The 22,187-nt window shown below is 37.9% G+C and overlaps 2 protein-coding genes across 4 annotated transcripts; both read right to left on the reverse strand.

Annotated features, from left to right (window-relative positions):
• Nucleotides 1-1,190: 1,190 nt before the first annotated feature.
• Nucleotides 1,191-6,935, reverse strand: LOC144053345 (microtubule-associated protein RP/EB family member 1-like). Its single transcript, XM_077567720.1, has 7 exons — nucleotides 6,749-6,935; nucleotides 4,678-4,819; nucleotides 3,283-3,428; nucleotides 2,932-3,133; nucleotides 2,740-2,843; nucleotides 2,517-2,669; nucleotides 1,191-2,163 (listed from the first exon to the last, which is right to left on the reverse strand). The coding sequence occupies exons 2-7, from the start codon at nucleotides 4,796-4,798 to the stop codon at nucleotides 2,119-2,121; spliced, it is 771 nt and encodes a 256-aa protein (XP_077423846.1). The 5' UTR covers nucleotides 4,799-4,819; nucleotides 6,749-6,935; the 3' UTR covers nucleotides 1,191-2,118.
• Nucleotides 6,936-7,445: 510 nt separating this feature from the next.
• LOC144038013 (DNA (cytosine-5)-methyltransferase 3C-like) lies at nucleotides 7,446-22,108 on the reverse strand. 3 transcript variants are annotated; one of them, XM_077550060.1, is made up of 17 exons: nucleotides 21,291-22,107; nucleotides 19,872-19,934; nucleotides 18,376-18,468; nucleotides 17,993-18,103; nucleotides 17,508-17,879; nucleotides 16,302-16,346; nucleotides 16,123-16,202; nucleotides 15,247-15,359; nucleotides 14,992-15,175; nucleotides 13,512-13,596; nucleotides 13,137-13,249; nucleotides 11,754-11,844; nucleotides 11,518-11,666; nucleotides 11,362-11,447; nucleotides 10,017-10,086; nucleotides 8,710-8,828; nucleotides 7,446-8,623 (listed from the first exon to the last, which is right to left on the reverse strand). In XM_077550060.1, the coding sequence occupies exons 1-17, from the start codon at nucleotides 21,529-21,531 to the stop codon at nucleotides 8,407-8,409; spliced, it is 2,232 nt and encodes a 743-aa protein (XP_077406186.1). In that variant the 5' UTR covers nucleotides 21,532-22,107; the 3' UTR covers nucleotides 7,446-8,406. The 3 variants fall into 3 exon arrangements, with proteins under 3 accessions (XP_077406186.1, XP_077406177.1, XP_077406194.1); XM_077550051.1 differs by having other exon boundaries at nucleotides 13,104-13,249; nucleotides 21,291-22,106; XM_077550068.1 differs by lacking the exon at nucleotides 19,872-19,934 and having other exon boundaries at nucleotides 13,104-13,249; nucleotides 21,291-22,108.
• Nucleotides 22,109-22,187: the final 79 nt, after the last annotated feature.

Below are 22,187 nucleotides of genomic sequence, written 5' to 3' on the forward strand. Positions count from 1 at the left end.
TAAGACATTTTTTATGGCGCTCTTCTACTAGCATTTACTGGTAATGTGTGGATTTTTGCCAAAATCCAATGTGACTATCTCGGGTCGTAAAAATAGCTAGCTATTAAACGTGTTCATGTTAGTTCTCTCCAGATAAAATTAATGGAAAATTTATTTCCATCCAACCTATGAGTTTTTCAGTCTTCGAATTAACGGCTTATTAAAAGCATATAACATTTATTTAGGTTCTCATTTTTTATTTTAAATCTTACTCATATAAATTGAAAACAAACCCACATTTTAAGGGACCTTTACCCCATAGAAGAGCAAAAATATCCCAAATTTGCCCGGTCCTGTGCTGTTTTTGGTAAGCATATTACTTGTGCACATGCAGTTTAACAATAATTACATTTACAGAGCAAAAATATTCCTACACGTTCAAAAAGATGAATGCATCATTGAATTTAGCCCACCAATTCAAAAGTAATTGTTTTTTTTTTTAAAGGAGGGAAGCTATATCCCAAACATAAGAAAAAAATGGATAATTTGTCCTGCCCTGCTCCTCCTATTTGTTTCTCTTTACCCCCACCCCCCCCCCCAAAAAAAACAACAACATTGTATCCTAATTGGTCTGCATGGCACTTGTGCACATTTTTTACCCCAAATCAATTTTTCAATGAGTAAAAATATAAAATAAACATATTAAAATGTATCTTGGAAAGGAGGACAGGAGGGTGTGTTCCAGCTTCAGGGGTATAACTCCTTAGCATCCCTGGTAAGGTCAATTCAGGTGTTCTGGAGAGGAGGGTCTGTCGGGAAACAGATTTCGGAAGGTCCATGCTCTTGAAGGTGCATGAGAGTTCATCCAACCGGTCGTGTGCTTTTGTCAACCTTCAAAAGGCGGTCAACCGTGTCCTTCCAGGGGTGCTTTGGGTGTAGATACATACTAGATTTGACACCAATTACCATGTCCTGCATTTGCCACGGCTTTGGCGCCATCTTGTGGTATCTTTGGATATTACAGAAGGAACCATAAAGGACTGATTCCACAGAAAAGGGGGACGGAAATTGTGAACCGTGAATAGGAAAGGGGTTACTTTACCACCACCAGGTATCATTCACGCAATGTATCAAGTTAAGATTGTTATGCGCATTAACGTTGCAGAATCCCCACTTAAAAAACAACATCATGAAATGATGGGAAAAACTGATACGCAAACAGTCTATTTATTAACGAGAAGGCAATAAAACACGCAGGCACCGTCTGATTGTGTGCAACATTCACTCAGTTAAAGGCCGTCAAAACATGAGACTGCTGCATGTCTCGAGGGTTTGGCAGGACCGTCTGATCGACGCGTTCAAACTTCTACGCCTTTTCAGCACCCAAACGCCAAAGACAGTCCTCGACCGGGCGCCCGTAGGATGATCTCATATGAAACAAATACCTTTACACACGCACACACACACGCAGTACAAGAACAACAAAATTGAACCTGGTTGGACTCCTTGTGACAAATGACATCGCTCTGTAAGTTTGTAACTCTTTTGAGTGAGTCAAGCGCAAACTGACATTTGGTCCCACATCAACAGGGATCAGCGCATGCAAGAGAAAACATGAATTTGCCTGTGAGTAAAAATTCAATCATATAATCGCCAACATACAGTAGTGTGAATTGGTGAACTTCTTTTGGAATATTTGGACCAGATGGGAATGTCAAAATGGGAGTTAGAGTATGAGAGAGACAGAGAGAGAGAGAGAGAGAGAGAGAAAGAGAGAGAGAGAGCGAGAGAGAGAGAAGGACAGAGAGAGAGGCACACGGTGGCTGCGTCATTGAATGAAAATCTGGTTGGTAAACTGAAGTCTTTCGAGTACATCATTTAGAGTATATTGTGTAAAAAACAAAAAGTACAGCACATACAAGAACACACGCGTACAGAATTTTCTTACACTCAATTGCGATTGAAACAGATACTTCCTGGCGTGGAGGAAGAAGATTTTGTTAACAGAAGAGTTGGAGTCAGGCGGCAGCGGCGGAGGTCCGCTCGCACAGGACTCGAGCGAGGACGTCGAGGATCAGTCACGCGTCGACGTTTGGGGGGGAGAGGGGAAAAAATAATACAGCTTGTGGTCTACTGGTGCTAAAACTCCTCCGGTTCTTGGGCATCCGGGATCTCAAAACCCTCCTGGAGAAAGCCAAAGAGTCAAGAATGAATAACCGTCCTAATTTGACCCTCTCTAAACTTTTACATGCATGTCCAACTGCGCCATATTTTAGTACTTTTTACACAACTTGCTGCTCGCCAAAAAAAGGTCTAAATGGTAAAAATTACAGCAAAAGCTGGTTCTAAAAAAAATTTAAAAAAAGTAACTTAAAGTAAATTTTATTTCACTTCACAATTGTCCCACTTGGTGTTGCCGCGTCACCAAAAAATAAATAAAAATCATATCTTTATGTTTGAAGGCTGCCAGAAATGTGATAAAAGGTCAAAAAGTTCAAGGTGTCTAAACTCACAAGGCACTGTATGAAAAAACTTACATCTACGGCGTAGAGGATTTCCACAATCCTCTGCAGTGCGGGATCGCCCTGCCCTTCATTCTCCTGGCAAATAAGCTCAATGTTCCGCAGCTTACCGAAGTAAAAGTCTCTCTCCCTCTCTATGTCTTGAATGGTGCACCTTAATTCCTGCAGCTGCACACCAACACACACAATCAGTCACATATTGGCAACACAGAAGATTTTGATTTTTTTTTTCTTATACCTCTGATTGAATCTCCTCCTGACTGGCGCTGGAACTTGCGGACTTCCTGGCGGTAACAGTCGCCACCTTCGGGGCGACTTTGGCCACCGGCGGCCTCTGAGGAGCTGAAGAGAACAAGGAGAAATGAGAAGGACGGCGGGGGAGAGGGTCAAAACCTCCCGATGTGTTTGACGAGCGGCGCGGCGCGCCCACCCCGACCGATGGCCTTCTTCGGGGGCTTGTTAAGAGCAGACACGTTGACGCTGGCCGAAGGTGCCGCGTCTTGGCCCTTTCTGGCCTCCACCGGGTCGTACTCGCTCTCGCAGTAGTTGGCGTCAAAGAATTTCTTGAACCACTGCACAAACTCAAAGTTGTCTTGGAACTTGCCCTTCACCAGCTTGTCCACTGGGATGATCTGCAAGAAGAGTATTTTTACAGCATGGCTCGCCTCAAATATTGACCACACCTCAAATAGACGCATTGACCCAAATTGTATCCAACAGATGACTCGGTGGTGATGACACTGGCTGCCACGGCGTACGAAACAAAGAAAGGGTCACTCACTTTGTCGATGCTCATCTTTTTGAAGGCAATCTGGAGGAGCTTGAAGTTGTGAATGTACTCGTGTTCCAGCTTGGCACCAAATTTCACTCTCTTCAGAATCAAAGACCCCGGGAACAACATGTCCATGAACTGACAGTAGGCGGCACCTACACAAACACAGTGGTGGGTCATTCCTTACCAGTGGTGTTGTGGTCCCTGGAGAAGTGGGTATACTCTCAATTTTCACTAGTTTTTTTTTTTTTAAGTAGTCCAGAAAAATTTCCTCCTTTAGAAACGGTAACATGTAACAATTAAAAATCTGTCATTTGTACTTGTTCACAATAATAAAATGATCATGACTTGTTAACAGTTTGGTAATACAAGCAGTCTGAAATAATGTGAAATGTATTTATCATAAGGAAAACAAATATGTTATATATATAAATTAAAAAAAAAAAAAAAAAAGTACAACATTTAGTGAAAAATGAACAAAAATAGTGAAAAGCAGTCTGTTTAGACCTCAGTATTGTTTTGTGCTGAATCTTAAACGATTTGTCCCCATTCTTGTGTTTTAATTTACCGGTACTTAAAACTCAAGTACCAGCCTATAGCTACTATAAACCATAACTAGAGCATTAGTGTGTAACCAGCAGCGTCCACCCTGGGAATCGAACCCACGTCGCAATCAAGTAGCCCGTGTACAGGACACATCAGTTCACCTGAGCTAAATTTCTGGGTCACCATTGTGGCTCGGGGGAGCGTTTGAAGGATTGTTTTCCTCGACATGACCCGCCCTACTCTGCCTCCGATTGGCTCATCAGTCCTCATGCCAAAAGTTAGCCAATCTAATCAGCGTAGGCAGGGGGCACCAGTCAATTAGAGGCAGAGGAGGGTAGGCCATGGCGGAGAGGTGTGCATCAGGGGTGCAGTGGGTATACTCAAATTACTGACTGAAAAAGAAGTGGGTAGGGAAGCGAATTCAACAAGGATTCCAAATCATTTAGGAGATTGGTGCATATTTTAGTAACTTATTTATTTATTTTCTAACCTTTAAATTGATCTACTGGATCACGTGACTTTTACAAAAATTTTCATGAAATGTAATCTCTCATATGACCTCTAAAACATAAGTTAAACACGAGTTAAACTTTTTTTTGTTTAGCAGCAATAAGGAGTCAATGTATCCATACCAGAGGATCAGATATTAATTGAAAGTTGAAAATGACTATTCAATGAAGCAAACCAACGTCGATACATCTCATCTCAAACGAAAGATCAGAATATCAGTAGTATCACAATACGATTGAGGCTCCACTGTAATCCAGTTGGAAAATGCTGGACGAGTATGAATGAGATGTGTGGTACATACCCGCTATCAGTATGACAAACGTTCCAAATGCTTAAAACGAGTCTCACCCGAACACAACATCTCGATCTTGGTGAGGGTCATCTGCAGAGAGTCGTTGATCCACTCGAGCATGTCGTGGCGACTCAAGTTTTCGCTGGTCACCGAGGTGGAGTAGACGTTCACAGCCATTGTTTGTCCGTAAGCAGATTCCTAGACGGCCAGGAGAAAGCAAAGTAGCATTCAAAATAATGATTCCAAAAATACAATTCACAACACTGTTTGTCCTCCACTGACGTTTGCTGATCACATAATTTTTACCGATCAGATGAAAATGATCACATTTTAAATTTGTCTTAGAAATTATTTTGAATACAAAAAAAAAATTCTGTGATGGTTCAAGTGGCATGATTTGCCCCAATTTAATAGCACAAATGGCACGTTTGCCGTGAGGACTGTGGGCAATATAGCAGGTTAACTAAACAATTGTTTTTGTGAATGTATTTGTTATCAACGATTTTCGAGATGTTTGAAGTGTTCAATACACGTTTTTAGGAAATTCCACAAAGATGGTTGCCACTTGTGACAGACACTGCTAGTAAAATTATTATTAGAATAGATTGGATATTCTGTTGATTAGTCCATGAATTCATTACATTTAAATGTATTTTGCATTAAGAGTTATTGCAAAATCATTTTTTTCTATTACAGTTTATCAACCAATTATTATTGTTTATTTTGCATGAGGGGTGCACCGATCACAATTTTCTGGCCGATCCCCGATCTTTTAAAAAGCCTGACCTGCCGATACTGATTTTTTTCATTACAAGCAAGATATACCTTCAGTGTTCCAATCTTGTTTTATTGGAAAAAAAAACATTGAACAATATCGGTGAAATAATACAAATGGGTTGTTTTAACTGCACATGAAGTAGTTACCTCCAAAAAAATTTATATTAGTCATCTCAGCAGAACAGGACAGTGGCAGACTAACTGCACACATTTGTTATTTTGGTAATAGATTAAACCGTCTATAATTTCCCCCCAAAGTTGATCATTATTTAGTTACTGGTCTGGTCTGTAATATGTCAGAAAATGTGGAACAATGTTGATCATTGCTCTTAAGTAAAAGCACGTTTGCAAATGTCTTATTTTAATAAAACCTGTTTTTACAAAGAATTGCAGTGATTAGAGAACACTCACTTCTAAGAGGCTGAAATCTGAGATTTGGAATTTTTTGGCTGAAATCTGAGATTTGGAATTTTTTCAAGCCCAAAAAAAAAACACACGTCTAAATCAATCGATTATCTAAATAGTTGATTAATTTACCGTTAATTAATTTTGCCACCTACCTGAGTACACGGTATCTCATAATAATAGCACAATCATTAGACATAAAGAAAACGAGATGGGCTTTGTAAAGTCAAGAATTGCCAGTATTTCACTGTCACCGTATCTAAACGTGAATGCACAACTGCATATTTTAAGACCATACCGCCCAGCCCTAATTTACAATAACACTCCCTTTCTTAAAAACAACAACAACAACAAAAAAAACACCCATATACACGCAATACAAAATTACAAAATAGGATGGTTGAAGTGTTTTGTTTTGATGGAGGAAAACATATAATCTTTTAATTCCCACAATTACCACACTCAGGTCCAGTTTAAGGGCCCGTTCTCCAACAAATGCCCAGTACAATAAGATGATTCATAATAACTACTATTAACTAGCGGGTTGACTGTTTCACTGCTGGTTATACTTATAGCTGCACATTTGGCTATGTGCCAAAGTAGTAACCGATTTCGATTGACGCGAGAGAACAGGGCCGCGTTGCTCGCCGGTTAGCTCGGCTATGCTAAGCCCCTTCGAGACAGACGACGTTCCCCCGCCCGAAAACGTAACGCGGACTTCATTTTCTGTCCGCAATGAACTCACACGGTCGGAATTCCTCTCCACCAAAACTAAGCATTATTCGTTGAATACGTGCGTGCGTCGCGAGTTGTCATTTTTGTTTTGTTTTTTTAATAAAACAGGGAAGTGAAACAGACGCGGTGTTTTTTTTTTGCTGTCTCAAGCCGGCCGCTGTCGGCTTTAACGGCGGTTGACAGCGGATCAATAACCGATGAAGAACCCACCTCGATGTCCAAAGTTCTGTTGTTATGTTACAAGCGGTTCAGTCCAACTCAAATCCACCGGCAGTGGGGGGAAAAATCGAGGTGAGTTTTTTCTCTTCCTCCTTTATTTCTACTTTCTTCTCCGTCTTCTTCTTTTAGTGTTAATGACAACGGGCGACTCGGCGCGATTGCACATTACCGCCATCTAGTGCCGCGGAGAGGCCAAACCACTGCTCTGAATGTTCGACTGGATAGTCGATAGGCCAAGACTTTTGAAGCCACGAAGCCGTATCTCTCCTCTCAAGAAACGTTAATCAGCATAGGATCCTATACATTTACAGTATCGAAATGGGAGAACATTTGAAACAGTACTTAATAGAAACAGCATGATTTATGATGTTTTACATTTGTTAAAAATAAACAGGAGGACTTCAGATATGTTACAGCTTGCTATAAATACATGTACAGTATACATTACATGCTTAATGATGTTTAGAGGAGAAAACTTGAATATTTTTTATTAAATAATTATAACTGTAATTCAACAAAAGATGCCTCTGCCAAATCTTATAATGGGGTCTAAGGAACTGAGCAATAAACGAAAAAGGGGGTCTTCAAAGCAGTGCATACCGTCCACTTGTTAATTAATTTATTTTTACTTGTTAAAAAATAGTGACCATCCCGCCACAAACCCCACACTCCGCCCCCCGGCCTGCAAACTGCCTACAAACTGTGTATGTCTAATCTGTACGTATACCGTATAGTTTAAATAATAGTCTGCTCGCGAGATGGGAGGAGCAAGATGGCCGCCCTGTGACCTCAACGGCTTGCACGGGCGTGTATGGGCTATCGGCTATCCAGTGACAGTCATATATTCAGATAAGTGGGCCAAACACACAAATATGCGCTTGTGTAAAACGTGATTCATGTCTTTTTTCCTCTTTTTATTTTTGCTACTTGTTCAGCATACAAATATACAGACTAGACATTTGTTAAAATAAATTCCGTTTCATATAGTGAAATGTAGCACTTCCCTTTGTTAACCTTGTTAAAGTTGTATTGTAGTTGTAAATAATAAACGGAATAAAATAGACACGTTTTGTAACATTAACATAGTATTCTAATTTCTTGCATCCTTATCATTGAGAGGTAATTAATCAGATCTGCAGCATCACCTTTAACACTTAATACTAATAATTTCCATATCTTAAAAAATAATTTTGCTCCAAAGTTATCAGCCGCCCTTTTTGCATACAGAATGTGCATTATTATTATTAATATTATTATTTCAAGCTGTTCCATTTTTTTGAGTCTGTTAGGGAACAGATCACCCAGCAGACCCATATTTACAGGATTGTTAAACACAATTGGGGTGGGGTTGGGAGGATACGAACATGTTCAAAACAGGAATACGAATATTTTTTTGGACATATGAAAATGACTTCTGCACACACAAAATATCCCAATTTAAAAAGTTACACATTGACATTTCTTTTACATTTCACTGTGTGATATTGGGGTTTTGTAGAATGTTTAGGGACATAAGGGGGGTAGTTGTTGGCAGTCGACTTTAGTCGTTTTAGGTCTATTTCAAAGTTCATATTGACAAAACTGCAGTAAAGAATACTTTAAAAACTTGAACCAACATGGTTCTTTTTTTTTTAAGAAACATTATCTTCCTAGCTCAGCTGCTGCAACGGTGGAGGGACGTAGGCGGCGGCGGTGGCTGGGCTGGGCGTGCTGAAGGAGGTGAGCTCCTCGCAGGCAAAGTAGTCCTTGAGTGGGGCGAAGAGGTGTCGGATGACGGGAACGCACCACGCCTTGCCCAGCACCTTCTGCCTCTGCTGCCGGTTCATGTTCCTCACATCCGTGTAATGTTTGGGGAAGCCAAAGATCCTGACAAAAGGTCACATAGTCACAATGTCAGCGAAATAAATAAATACATACATAACCACACATAATCGCACACACAAAGTTCATACTTTTCAAGTTCGGTGATCCAGAGGTTGTCTTCTTTGCCTTGGTGGAGAACTGGAAATCGGACATTTTTGCCCTGCTTCAGTGAGTTTGGGTTTGTGGTGATGGTCCTTACTTTGGTGAACTGGAAGGGACCCCAAAAACAACAGCTACGTTAACTTCAGTTTGGCTGCTGCTGACCGATAGCTAATCAAATATTATATATGCGTTTCAATGAGAAGATTAAGTAATAGAGCGGGAACATTTGAATTGTTAATACTGTATGTTAGTACAGCTGACTAATGCAAGTACCAAGTGGTGAATATGCAAATATGAACTTGTGACTGGGCAAGATTGTAGGACTCAAAGGGTCAAAGTCAACCCAAATATCTTTTTAACAATAAACCAGTATGTTATATACTCCACCACTACTCTAAACACAATGGAGGACCAAAACAGCCAAAATTAATAGTAAGTAAATAACTATAAATAAATAAATCAAAGTGAAAATAAAAACAGATATAAAAATATAATTTAAAAAATACAAAAAATAAATATAAATGGAAATTAAAAACAACTGTATGTATATATATATATGCAGCATGAAATAAATAAATGTTTTATTTCTTTGACATTTAATTCTATTTATATATTTATTTTTGTATAGGGATTTATATATATACTGTATATATATATATATATATATATATATATATATATATATATATATATATATACACAGTATATATATATATATATATATATACACAGTATATATATATAAAACCCTATACAAAAATAAATATATAAATAGAATTAAATGTCAAAGAAATAAAACATTTATTTATTTCATGCTGCAGACGCTCTGTCAGGTCGAAATGTTATCCAAATGAGGGGGCGGTCCTAAGCGTGTCTTGGGTTGGGCTGAACCTATTAGTCATTTATTTATTTTTAATTTTGTCAGTTTTCGTCCTCCATAAAGCACGGCATTCTGATTAATATTGCATTTGTGGAGTATGAATTAAGCAGTCAAATCCACATGTTAAACCAGGGTTATGACTTAACTCGACTTGATTGCAATTTATTGGGGACTCGACTTGCTTGATTTTTGCCACAGTAATCTGGAACTTGTTTGAAACTGTAAGGTGAAGACATGAGACTTACCATATTTAAGACTAGGTGCACAACATAGGTGACTTTCTACCTCCTCTGACAAGTGCCACCCCTATACAAAGTTTTCTCTAAACTTTTCACTATCTGTGACTTATTAGACATTGGAACAAAAAAGTCACCCGTGTGGTAGTAAAGCAACGCGGTGTGTGAAGTCACTGACCCTGGCTTCCCTGTCGATCTCCAAACATTCCTGCAGACTCAACTTGTCACTCTGGGAGGCTGCAATGGGCCTGAGAGACAAAACATCACTCAAATGCAATGACTAAAGATTAAATGACACGTATAAATGTTATGATGCTCTTCCAGTGGACACGCTTGCGCACACGCTCATCCCAACCGTACTTTTAAAAAATGCAGTCCGAGAGCAAGGTTCTTAAATAAGTTTGTTTGTTTAAGTATTTTTCCATCCAAAAATCTGATTATTTTTTAAAAATCATAGCATACAAATTCTATTTAAACAATATTACAAGAAAAAGTTGTAATAACCTGACTGCAGGGGGGGGGGGGATTTGTGGAAAGAAAATCATAATATTACAAAAATAAAGTTGTATTTTTCAAGAAAATGAGTTGAGCTTGAGTCATAGTTTTCTTGAGGGAAGTCATGAGTCATTTAAAACACTCTCAAATGCTGTTCACAAATGATTCCCATCTTACCTCACAGACAGGACTTTTAAGGTAAGTTTGGATACCTGCTGCACATGGGCTGTACCCAAGGGTTCGATTTTAGGCCCCCTCTATAAAGCACTTTAGTTACAATCCTTGTATAAAAAGCGCTTTACAAATTTTCCCCCGCCCAAAAAAAGACCAATATTTTTATTTTTTGAGAAAAAGTTATATCAATAAGCAATATTACATTATGTTGTATCTATCTTTTAAAAAAAAATGTCAATATTAGATAAAAGTTAAATTTTTAAAGGAAATATTGGGTAAATACAAAATTAAGATGTATTTGTTTCAAAGTAAAAAAAATAAAATAAATCATGACAGTTGTATTTTTTTCAAGAAGTGGTAATATCATGTGATTATTATTGGATTGCTTCGACAGAAAGTCACAAGTATCAGAATAGAATGCATTTTCTTCCAAAAATAAAATATTTTAGAAATATTTTCCCCCCAAAAAGTTGTAATATTATAGGCTGTCAATATATTGTTTGAATATATTTCTACCGGTACATTGGTCTCTCTTTTTTTTTTTGAAAAGTGTTTGAATCAATCGGGAATAAAGCTTTTATAAATTTTATATTTTAAAAAAAAGCACTAAGAAATTAAGTTGTAATTTTCAAGACAAAAGTTGTAATTCTACAAAATAAAGTTGTACTTTTCGAGATAAACTTGTAAAATGAGATTTAAGTTTAATTGTTTTTGAAAAGAAATAAGAATAATGTTTTTTTTTTTATTATTATTATTTTAAGTTGATTATATCACAAGACTAAAGATGAACTTTTCGGGAAAACAAGATGATCAATATGTTTCCTCAACCCGAGTATGTGAGTCACGCGAGTCACCTGCTCATCCCCGGGATGTTCCCCCAGAAGTAACGCGCTCTGTGGGCTGGGCTCACTTTGACGGCGTCCACCAGAACCGGGTTGCACTGTCAATCAAGAGAGTGGCAGTGAGCCAACACCCGGCGGGAGAACGGCTGACGGGGCGGGAAGAGAAACCTCGAGGAAGCGGCAGATGTTGACTTTGTCGTGCGTGTTCATGAACACGACGTTCTCAAAGAGCCAGAAGAATGGCCGCTGGTCTTCTTCTTTGGGCTTGAGCAGCTGCAGGATGCGGTAGAAGTCGAAGAAGAGCCTGCCCGAACCCTCTGAGGAAGGAAGAGTACGCAGTCCAAATGCTAGAGATCTTGTTCGTCTCCAAAAGAAACAATAACTGTGGCCGATAAATCACAAACCATAGAGTCCTTTTCTGATAGGGTTAACGATGGAGAGGTCATTACAGGGACTTCCACCAATCAGCAGGTCAAAAGGACCCCATTTCTTCACCTAAAAAAAAACAAAACATAGATTTGGATATAATTGGATCCAATTACATGGCTTTATTCATGTGTAGCATCGTTTAGCTATGTGTAGTTGCAGTGGACCAGTGTTAATTTCGACAAATTTGATTTTGACAATGCACATTTATAACTGGACTAAAACTAGACTAGACTAGACAAAACCCTTCGTTAATAAACAATAATTGAGACTAAAGTAGTATGCATTTTCGTCAACTCCTGAAGACGAGACTAAAATGTACTTCACTTAATAAAAACTGGACTAAAATCTGTGGACATTTTAGTTTATGAACCATAAACGAGACAAAAATTATTTGATTTTGTAAAAATTTTGTCTCTGCTAATCTGTCACTGTGACACTGTCATGTGACACACAGTGACACGCCCCCTTTCAAATCTGCAGCTAGCAAGTGCAACATGCACAAACACATGGGGCAGACAGAAGATGGATTCACGGTGAAGGTTAAAAAAAAGAAGAAGTAAATTATAGTTATGACGTAACATTAACCCAATGGCCATAACGTTCCAACAATAATGTTAACCGCTAACTAATGCTAAGCTAACTTACTAGCTCATAGCATGGAGCCATAGTAGCCACTTGTTGATATACTGTAATTGTGTGTGAAGTTGCTTTTCATCAAAAAAGATGAGAGGAAATTTGAAGTGAAATAGTTTTAGAACCGAAATGTTCAACATAATCCGCGGGCACACAAAAAAATACAGGGGTAAAATGATTAAAATGTTGACAGTTTTTGTTGATTACAACTAGATGAATGAAATTATTTTTCTTGGACTAAAATAAAGTCTAAAATGTTAAATTTATAGTCGACTAAAAATGGACTAAATAAAAACGGGATGAGGTTGACTAACTACAAGCATGATTGAAACTGGACTAAAACTGACACTAAATTTAAAAATGGCGGATAAAACACTACAATTGACTACTCTTATTTACATAGTACACAATATATGAAGAGGAGTATGAATTATGCATATTATGGTGTAGTAGTTTGTTGCTGGTGTTCATTTCATACACAATTTCCTGTATTTACTTTTATTGTACAAAGTAAATACAATCCCATTAACTATGCTACTGTTTTCACGTTTTCTTTCTTTTTTTAAATAAATGACAGTCAATTAATTTCCGAGTAGTCCTTGCATCTTTCAATTTGTCTGTAGCCTAAAGGTAGGGCCTGTGTGTGTTCATGTGTGTTACATGTGTGTGTGTGTGCGTGGTCTTGCTCGTACAAGTTCTTTGGTGATGCAGCGGGTGTCACCAACATGGATGATCTTCCCGTCGTGGTTGACGAGCGCGACGGCGATGGAATCTTCGCAAATCTCCGAGGCAATGTACGTGTGGATCTTAAAGCCGAGGTCCTTCAACACTTGGTATCCTGCAACAGGACGGGACCACGTTAAGCTAGTGGGCAACTCGCAATTCAGCGGCTGTTACTGTAATACATTCACATTTGGTCCTATATCTGTTTGCACACTGAGCATTAACATAAATAGCAAAAGTGAAAGTGCATTTCATATTACGGCATATTCACCTCTGATAATTAGGCCAAAACATATTTGCATGAGATACTGGATCATATTGACATCTGCTATCACCTTGGTGATGATTTATATTGAAACGCGTGTGCGTGTGCTGACCTGTTGCAATGCCGTCAAAAAGGGAGAGAACTCGAATGGGTCTTCGAAGGTTAGTGGGGATGGACGGGTAAACGCGGTGGGGTTCCTATAGGGGAAGATGACAGATAGCAACAAAATGGAAAAATGTTTTAAATACTGCACTTTTCAGAATTCTTGATTTCTTAACTCATTCACTCCCAGCCATTTTCAGTGAAGCAACCCCCTTCGCTGTTTTACTGGATTTTGACTGATTTTGCAAGGCCCACAGAATATTGTGTTCTATTGCTGTAAAAACATGCAAAAAACAAAATAATTATTTTCTTTTATCAGGAAAAAAAGTATATTTCTATTTGTTTTTGTTTTGCAGCAATTAGCATTAGAATATAGCTAAGTTTCATCATTATTCACAAATCTGTTTAAAACACTGGTTTTAAGAGCCTTTTTGCAACATGGCCCTTGTTGATCTCTTGTACTCTGCTGCCAACTGCTGGCCGTTTTAGTTAATAACTACCATTGTTTTAAGCGTTCTTTTGAGTTCAGAGGCTGCATCAAAGCCTCCTGCATACTCTAGCATAAAAAAAAATAAAAAAACGCATAAATACGTTTTTGGGACCATGGCAATATTTACAATAGAATGTTTTTGTACGTTTTTGGGAGCAAATGAGCTAAGCATATTTAATCGTATATTTATATTCTATTTGTATGTAATCATAATGGTATGACTAAGTGGTAAGTCAACCCCAAAATTTTCTTTAGAATAATATGTTGTATGCGCCATCAATAGTCTAAACACGGTATTAATGATTAATATTTCATTTTTGGAATAGCCGTATCTATGAATTAAGCAGCAAAACCCACACGTTTTTATCCAACCTAGGGGGGCGGCCATTTTGCCACTTCCTGTCCACCGAGAATGACATCACAGTTGCTCAGGGCTCAGCTATCGACCAATTCCGCCACACCTGTTTTCTGAGTTTGGTCATGAGATATTTGCACGCTGAGCCATGATTGGTCTACCTGATCCATGAACAGCTGTGATGTCCTTTTCAGTCGCAAACAAATGGCAAAATGGCCGCCCCCTGAAATGGATATAAACGTGTGCACTCATATATAGACATATACACACAAATACACACACATATATATATATTAGAGTAGTAGGGCTGCATAGAACATATCATTGTAATTTGTAAAGACATTTTTGACTTTCCTATTAATGTAGCATATTTACACTATATAAAATATTCTATACACTTGGAATGTAGCACAATTACATCATATTTAGGGATGCACCGATACCAGTATCTGTACTTGTAAAAATGCTCTAATACACAGAGATACATCATCAACATCCTATATACACCTTAATAGTAGTAGTCAGCCGTGTGTGTGCATGAGGAGATACTTTAAGGACACAGATGACTTAGAGAAAGTTTTAGGCAAGTGCAAATTATGCCCTGCAAACTGGCTAACAAAAAGGGCTACGAAGGATGTCACTCACAAACTCCATAGCGCTGTTGTTGGCAAAAAACTGCTGAACGCGAATGCTCCAGTCCTCTCTGGGAAGGAGGGCGCGATGGGCTCTGTGGTCCTGACACATGTAGCAGATCCACGGGTCCAGATGCTTGAGCGAGTCAAAGGTCCCGCGGCCCACCAAGATGTTGAGGCAGTCGTTGCAGTAGGATCTTCAACAAGAGACAAAATAGTTGCCGGTGAGTGGGCTTAAAATGCGGGGAGGGACGACGAGAAAACGGACCTGCAACAGCCGCCATTCTCGCAGAGGATGACCTCCAGACCATAGCAGCAGATGGTGCAGTAAGACTGATAGCCGTCATCGTCGTAGCGATACAAGGTCTCTGTGAAGTTTTCCTGCAGCAAAGGATTGTGGGATTGTGACGGAGAATGAAGGCAGATTGTCATGTTTTTTCATCCCGCATTAGACTTGACTCATTGCGCCATTTTCAGCAGTACAGGTTAATACTTTGTCGATAATTAATCTGATAACTTCATTATTTTTCCATGTACTTTTAATAACTTTAAAAACACATTTTTTCCACTTGATGTCGACTGAAGATGACATCACCTGTGCTGAGGAAGTAGGTAACGACCAATCACGGCTCACCTGTTTTCTGGGTTTGGTCAGCAAACTGAGCCATGATTGGTCGTTACCTGTTTCCTCAGCACAAGTGATGTCGTCATCAGTCGACACCAAGTGGAAAAAATAGTTTTTAAAGGTATTAATTGTTCATGAAAAAAAGTTTTCACATTAATTGTAGACAAAATGTTATCTTCTTATTGTTGAAAATGGCTCAATGAATGAAGTATCCCTTTAATTGATGACTAAAAATTGCATGTAGTCGTCATTGTGAATGTAATGCTTGTTAACATATAACGTATTTTTGGACTATAAATCAATCCGGAGTATAAATCAAAAAAAGCATCATGAAGAAAAAACGACGGAAGGACTGACTTTTTGTGTGGTATGAAATAGTTCTGAACTTCTGTGTCAACCAAGAGTTGATATCTGACTATTTCAACTACGGATTATCTACTGCACATCACAACAGCCCCTACACAAACACAAAGTTTCTCTGCCCATTATTTGGCAACTAGATTGGGTGAGCCTTCTTACTTTGCATTTCAAGCAGAGACCTCCTTTGAAGAGCGGGTGGAAGATCTCTACGTTGTCACTCCCGCAACACAAACAGAAGCCTGCGAATGTAATGACAAACTTCATTCTACTACTTGCGGCTGAGAAGGACACCAGATTAATGATGGGATTTAGGGATGGATTTTCTGGACCACACGAACCTTCAATGTCTAGTTTCATGTCCACAATCCTTTCAATCGTCGTCTCTGCAAACACACATGAAGATTTCTTTAGTGTAATGTATGTAAACCAAATGACAAGAGATGACATCACTAAAGTTAACTCATTCAAACCCAAAAACGTGTAAATACGTTTTTTTAATACTTTGTCCTTTACTCCCCAAAACGTATTTGTAAGTTTTTGATGTTGTTGTTTAGAGCAGTGGTCCCCAACCTTTTCTGTACCACGGACCGGTTTAATGTCAGACAATATTTTCACGGCCCAATCTAAAGGTTTAGCTGATAAAGACAAAATAAAATGACAAGAAAAAAACTGTGGTATTTTCTCTATAATAATAATGAACGTAAATCTACTGTGTAATCATGTGCAACTTTATTAACGGTGTCCGTAACGTCGCACCAACAACAGAGTTGTCAAGTGAGACGGATGTAACAGACAGAATCCGGCCACTTTTCAAAATAAAACATCATTTTCAAAAAAAATAAAAATAATGCAAATTTTTTTCTTTCGGTACCAAATGACCCATGGCCCGGTGGTTGGGGACCACTGGTTTAGAGCATACAGAAGCCTTTGATGCAGCTTCTGACATGAAGGGGTGGCTTAAAGCAATAGTAGTTATTACACAAACGGCCAGGAGGTGGCAGCAGAGTAAAAGAGATCAGCCAGGGCCATGTTGCAACAAGCTTTTTTTGACAGTGTTTTCACCAGGACTGTGAATGTTGATGAAACGTAGCTATATTCTAATGCTAATTGCTGCAAAACGGAAACGGATAGAAATATACTTTTTTTCCTGATGGAAGAAGAGACTCTAATGTTTCTTTTGGTAGGTTCCATGTTTATATAGCAATAGAACAAAATATTCTGTGGGCCTTGCAAAATCAGTCAAAATCCAGTAAAATAGCCGGAAGCGAAGGGGGCTGCTTCAGTAAAAATGAGTGAATGATTAAAATGTATCAGAAGTAGAGCACCCCCTAATTTTATATTATTAGGAATATTTCCTTTAAAAATTCAATGAATATATAGTTAAGATTTTTTTTCTATCTTAATTTAATTAAAAACATTTTCTAAAGTTATATTAAACATATTCAAACTGTTGTTTTTATTAGATAAAAAATATGGGTCAAAAAGCGTACGTTAAAATAGAACAAATCATTTGTAATTTGTATTGTAAATGAGAAGAACTTCACCTCGGCGTATCTGGTCCGGCTGAGTGTAGGTGACGCTGTTGGATAGGGTGACCTTATTGTACACTCTGGCCAGGGATTTTCTCTTGTGCAAATTCTCGGGCGACTGGACGCCATTCAATGTGATGCCCGACGAATTGTTCCCTCCCTTCGACTTCCTCGGCACATATTTGCCTTTCTTGCACTCGTCTTTCTCCTCCTCCTCTCCCCCCTGATCTTCCAAATCGCTTCTAAATTTTCTTTCCATGGGGCCACGTTTCTTGTATTTCTGCTTGGCGGTGCTCTGCGGGGTCTGCGACGGAGTACTGGGGGTAATGCGGGGCTTTTTCTTTATAAACGTCTTCCTTTTTCTTCTGACGTCTGATTTGGCCAAACCTTGATGAGGAGCAACATGACAGTACTTATTCAAAATGACTATCGTTTCGTATAAAAGTGACTTTTCAATTGCGGGCAGCACTTTGGACAAGGGATGAGCACATCTGCCTTACAGTTCTCAGGTTCCGTCTTTATAGTTCGGTTCCAGTCTTCCTGTGTGGAGTTGGTGTGTTCTCCCCGTGCTTGTTCGTGCTCTCCTTGTGCTTGTGCGGTAGTCCAACTTCCTGCCACATTCCCAAAACATGTATCAGGTTCACTGAAGATTCAAAATTGTCCATGTGTAGGAGTGAATTTGAGTATGAATGATTGTTTGTGTATATGTGCTCTGTGATGGGTGGACATTTTATGAAAAGATACATTTCACTTGAGCATTGACATTCAAAGCTATTATCAAAATTAGTCTTGTCATTGTTAATGTTCTGCACGATCTGTTTTGGTCAAAGTTTTAGTACAGTAGTGTTATTTTAAAAAATAAGCGATAAATGCGTGCTTGTACCATTCCCACAGGCTGCAGTATCTTTCTCATCGTCACTGCTCACCACGTATATAAATTCCACTGGAGACTCTGATTCCTTTGCAGCTGGAACAACTGCAAACAAAAACAAGTGAGCTGCAGTACCACTCAAGAACTTTAGTTGATATTTTTACTATTTCTGTTCAAGAGGATCTATGATGGAAATATTATTTTTAAATTGATTATATACAACTTAGAATGTTTGGAATGTTCCGTTCAGCTATTCCCTAATAGATTTTAGGTATTTTTCGATTTCCTTAAAATATATATATATATCAAAATGATTCCCGCGAAGCATTTGGTAAATTAAGTGGACGCTGTCAATAATTCAAGATATGTCATTTCGCCTTATTAAAACTTTATTTAAGATATATGAAAAAGGACATGTAGATACCTTGAATTGAGGTGAATTAACAATATCTTGAACTGGAATTATGACTAGTCGGGATTAAATCGAAATGTTATTTTTCACAAGGCAACGCTGAAATACAGATACTTGCAACACATTTCCAGTCTAGCTGTGAGGGGGCTCTAATAATGCCCGCTGATCCTGATTTTCATATCAGTGTAAGGCTTATGCGCATTTGCCAACTTGGCAGACTGATCTCCACCAAGCGGGGCAGTCGGCTGTGACCACTCCTACAGTGGCACAGATCTCTCTCCGTCAGATCTACTGACCTGCGCTGTGAAAATTACCAACATCGTGTCTAACTCGCCTCAGCGTAGTTACGCCATGCAGCACACAGGATTTATGCCGACCATGAAAATAGAGCCCTTGATTTTAAAAGCTCTTGCAATATGCGTCTGGAACACAGGTGCCAAAATCAAGGCCCGCGGCCAGATAGCGGCCCACAATGGCAAATCCTGTGTGTCGACTTCATGTTTATCAATACGTTCTATTTTAAATATTACCATGATCCCAAAGACGTATATATATATATATATATATATATATATACGCTTTTTATGTGTGTGTTTTTTTATGCTAGAGCATACAGAAGGCTTTGGTGCATCTTCTGAACTGAAGAGAATGCTTGAAGCAATGGTAATTATTACAAAGCGGCCAGCAGGTAGCAGCAGAGTATCAGAGATCAACCAGGGCCATGTTGCAAAAAGCTCTTTCCCACACAGTTTAAACAGATTTGTGATTAATGATGAAACATAGCTATATTCTAATCCTAATTGCTGCAAAACGGAAAGAGATAGAAATATACTTTTCCTGATTTCCTAATCTTTCTTTTGGTAGGTTTCATGTTTTTATAGCAATATAACACCAGGCAAAATCAGTCCAAATTCAGTAAAACAGCTGGGAGCGAAGGGGGTTGCTTCAGTAGAAATGTCTGGTAGTGAATGAGTTAATCACGTTGAGATATTGCCAGCATGATTTTTATTACCTATCGCCCTTTTAAAATAAATTGAAAAATAGCTTAAATGGCTTATCGGAAACCTCTTACATCTTTACTATCGTAAAGTCTTACTTTGTGATTGGAAATGTTCCCCAGACTGAAACTCTATCACCTCTTCTGTGATGTCAATTACATCTAACAAACACACAAACAAAAACATGGGGCCATGTTAGTTTGATGAGGATTAGTGCCACACTAGAAAGAAAAACTACATACTATGAGGAAAAGACACAATACAACGACAGAAAATAAATTCTGGAAAAAATAGTGATGCTATATGTTTTTCTTTAGAAAAAAAAATCTTACAAGGTTAAAGTAATTTTCAGGGGGAAGACTCAAGTCATATGTAATTTTCTAGAATGTCTCGATACTATACATTTAAAGATGTATTTTTTTTTTATATTAAAATGTTTACTACTAGGAAGACATTTTTTTTGATAACATGACTTTATTTACATTTTTCCCTAAAAATATTTTATTTTAATCTTGTAATATTGGGACATTTTTTCCCCAAAAAATTATTACAATACTTTTCTGAGAAAATATGACTACCGGTAATCTTGCAGTAGAAAATCTTTTTCTATGAGAAAATTGAAGATTTAAAGATATGAAGATTTAAATCATATGGTTAAAAAAAAACAAAAAAATTGCGTATTACAAACCAAAGTTTTATGGTTCATGGAGTTAAAAAAAAGCTCTTACAATAACGAGATAAAATACTTTTTAAGTATCAGAATTTCACAATTAAAGATTCTAGAAAAGAGGTTTACTTTTACGACATTTATCATATTTGTTTAGAAACGTTCTTAATATTAGTTGGTTAAAGTTCTACTTTTCATGAAGAATTTCCTAATATTATGAGATTAATTTACGTTTTCAAAACTGTATAAGTATTGAAAGATTGATTTTATGTTTTACCAGACAAAAAGTCATTTGATTATACATTAAATTGACTTTTTTTTAAGTCTTAATATCAGGAGATTTAAATTGTATTTTTAAGAGAAAACTTATATTACATAAGTGGTTATGTTTCCCAGAAATAAAATCTTGCTACCATATTTTTTTTAAATCTGAAAAAAGTAATTTTATAAGGTTAGTCATATTTTTCTAGAAACAAAGTCTTCCTATGACAAGAGTCATATTTTCTTAATAATTAATAATAAAAAACAATGAATCAATTTTCGAGCAAAAATCAATCCAACTTTAAACACAAAAAGACTTAAAAGATTCCTTTTTAAATGCTGCCTGAAGATAAATTTACTTGCTGGAATTAATCTTGTTCCCCATATACCTTATTATACAGTACTTTCATTCAAATACATAAAATAAAAAGATATGTATCATTTTTGTAAGATTCCAACTGTTTCCCCCCCCAAAAAATTATTTTCTGAAAACGTTTACTTTTTCCGTGTCAAATAATTATTTGTTTGCTTTTCAGTGTAGCTCTGACAACACTTTTGAATAATGTCATCAAAAAATAAAAAGTCCCACCAGATGAACGGTCCGTGTAACCCGAGGAGTCCGAATCACACAGATCCCATATAACATCTTCATGCTGTTTTTGTGGGGTCTTGACCAGCAGTTCGTGTGTTGGAGGTAAAGCTTTGGATGTTTCTTCTTCTCGACTGCCGGACAGAGCCCAGGGATCAGTGAGAACCTTCAAATGGGAAAACAAAGAATAAAAATCAGTGATACAAAAGCGGGCCCTCGCACCATCTCTTTCATTTGTCATTCCTCATTAAGCCGCCAGGCACACCCCCCAATATATATATATATATACAGAATATATATGTGTGTGTGTGTGTGTAATAAAAAGAGAGAAAGTCTTGTGTGTTTTTTCATATTGACAGTTCCAAGCTTATGTCACAATTGCGTCACAAGTCAAAATGGCGGTCTGATGCTGCATTCGAGGAAGGTGGGAAGTCGGACTTTTCCGACTTCATACCAGGAAGTATGCATGGGAACGTTCGCCCCATTGAACTCGGAAATCCGAGTTGCGAAGTATAGGGGGAGAAAATGTTTGGTTTGTGTGCTCAGTTTGAATCAGATCTTGGAGTTTGAATTAATAAAAAAAGCAGCCAAAAAAACAAAGTCAAATTGACGTCACTTGACAATAACATAGACCATGAATGGCAAAACATTTTTCTAGTTTACACTGCTGTTTTTCCGTTTGCCTCAAACACTTTGAGGTCAGAAAGAAGTACAATCCGAGTTCCGAGCGGGATCAATCTGACTTCCGAACTAGCTTCCTTGAGTGAAGCATTAACTCGGTGAAAGGAAATTCTCCACTCATTGGGTTTTGGATTGTTGTAGTTTGACTTGTGAGGATTATTTTGATTTCAAAATTTGATGAAATGTTGTTTGACTACTATAACAATCTGCCTAGTT

This window comes from Vanacampus margaritifer, chromosome 1, assembly GCF_051991255.1.
Source record: "Vanacampus margaritifer isolate UIUO_Vmar chromosome 1, RoL_Vmar_1.0, whole genome shotgun sequence".
NCBI lineage: Eukaryota > Metazoa > Chordata > Actinopteri > Syngnathiformes > Syngnathidae > Vanacampus > Vanacampus margaritifer.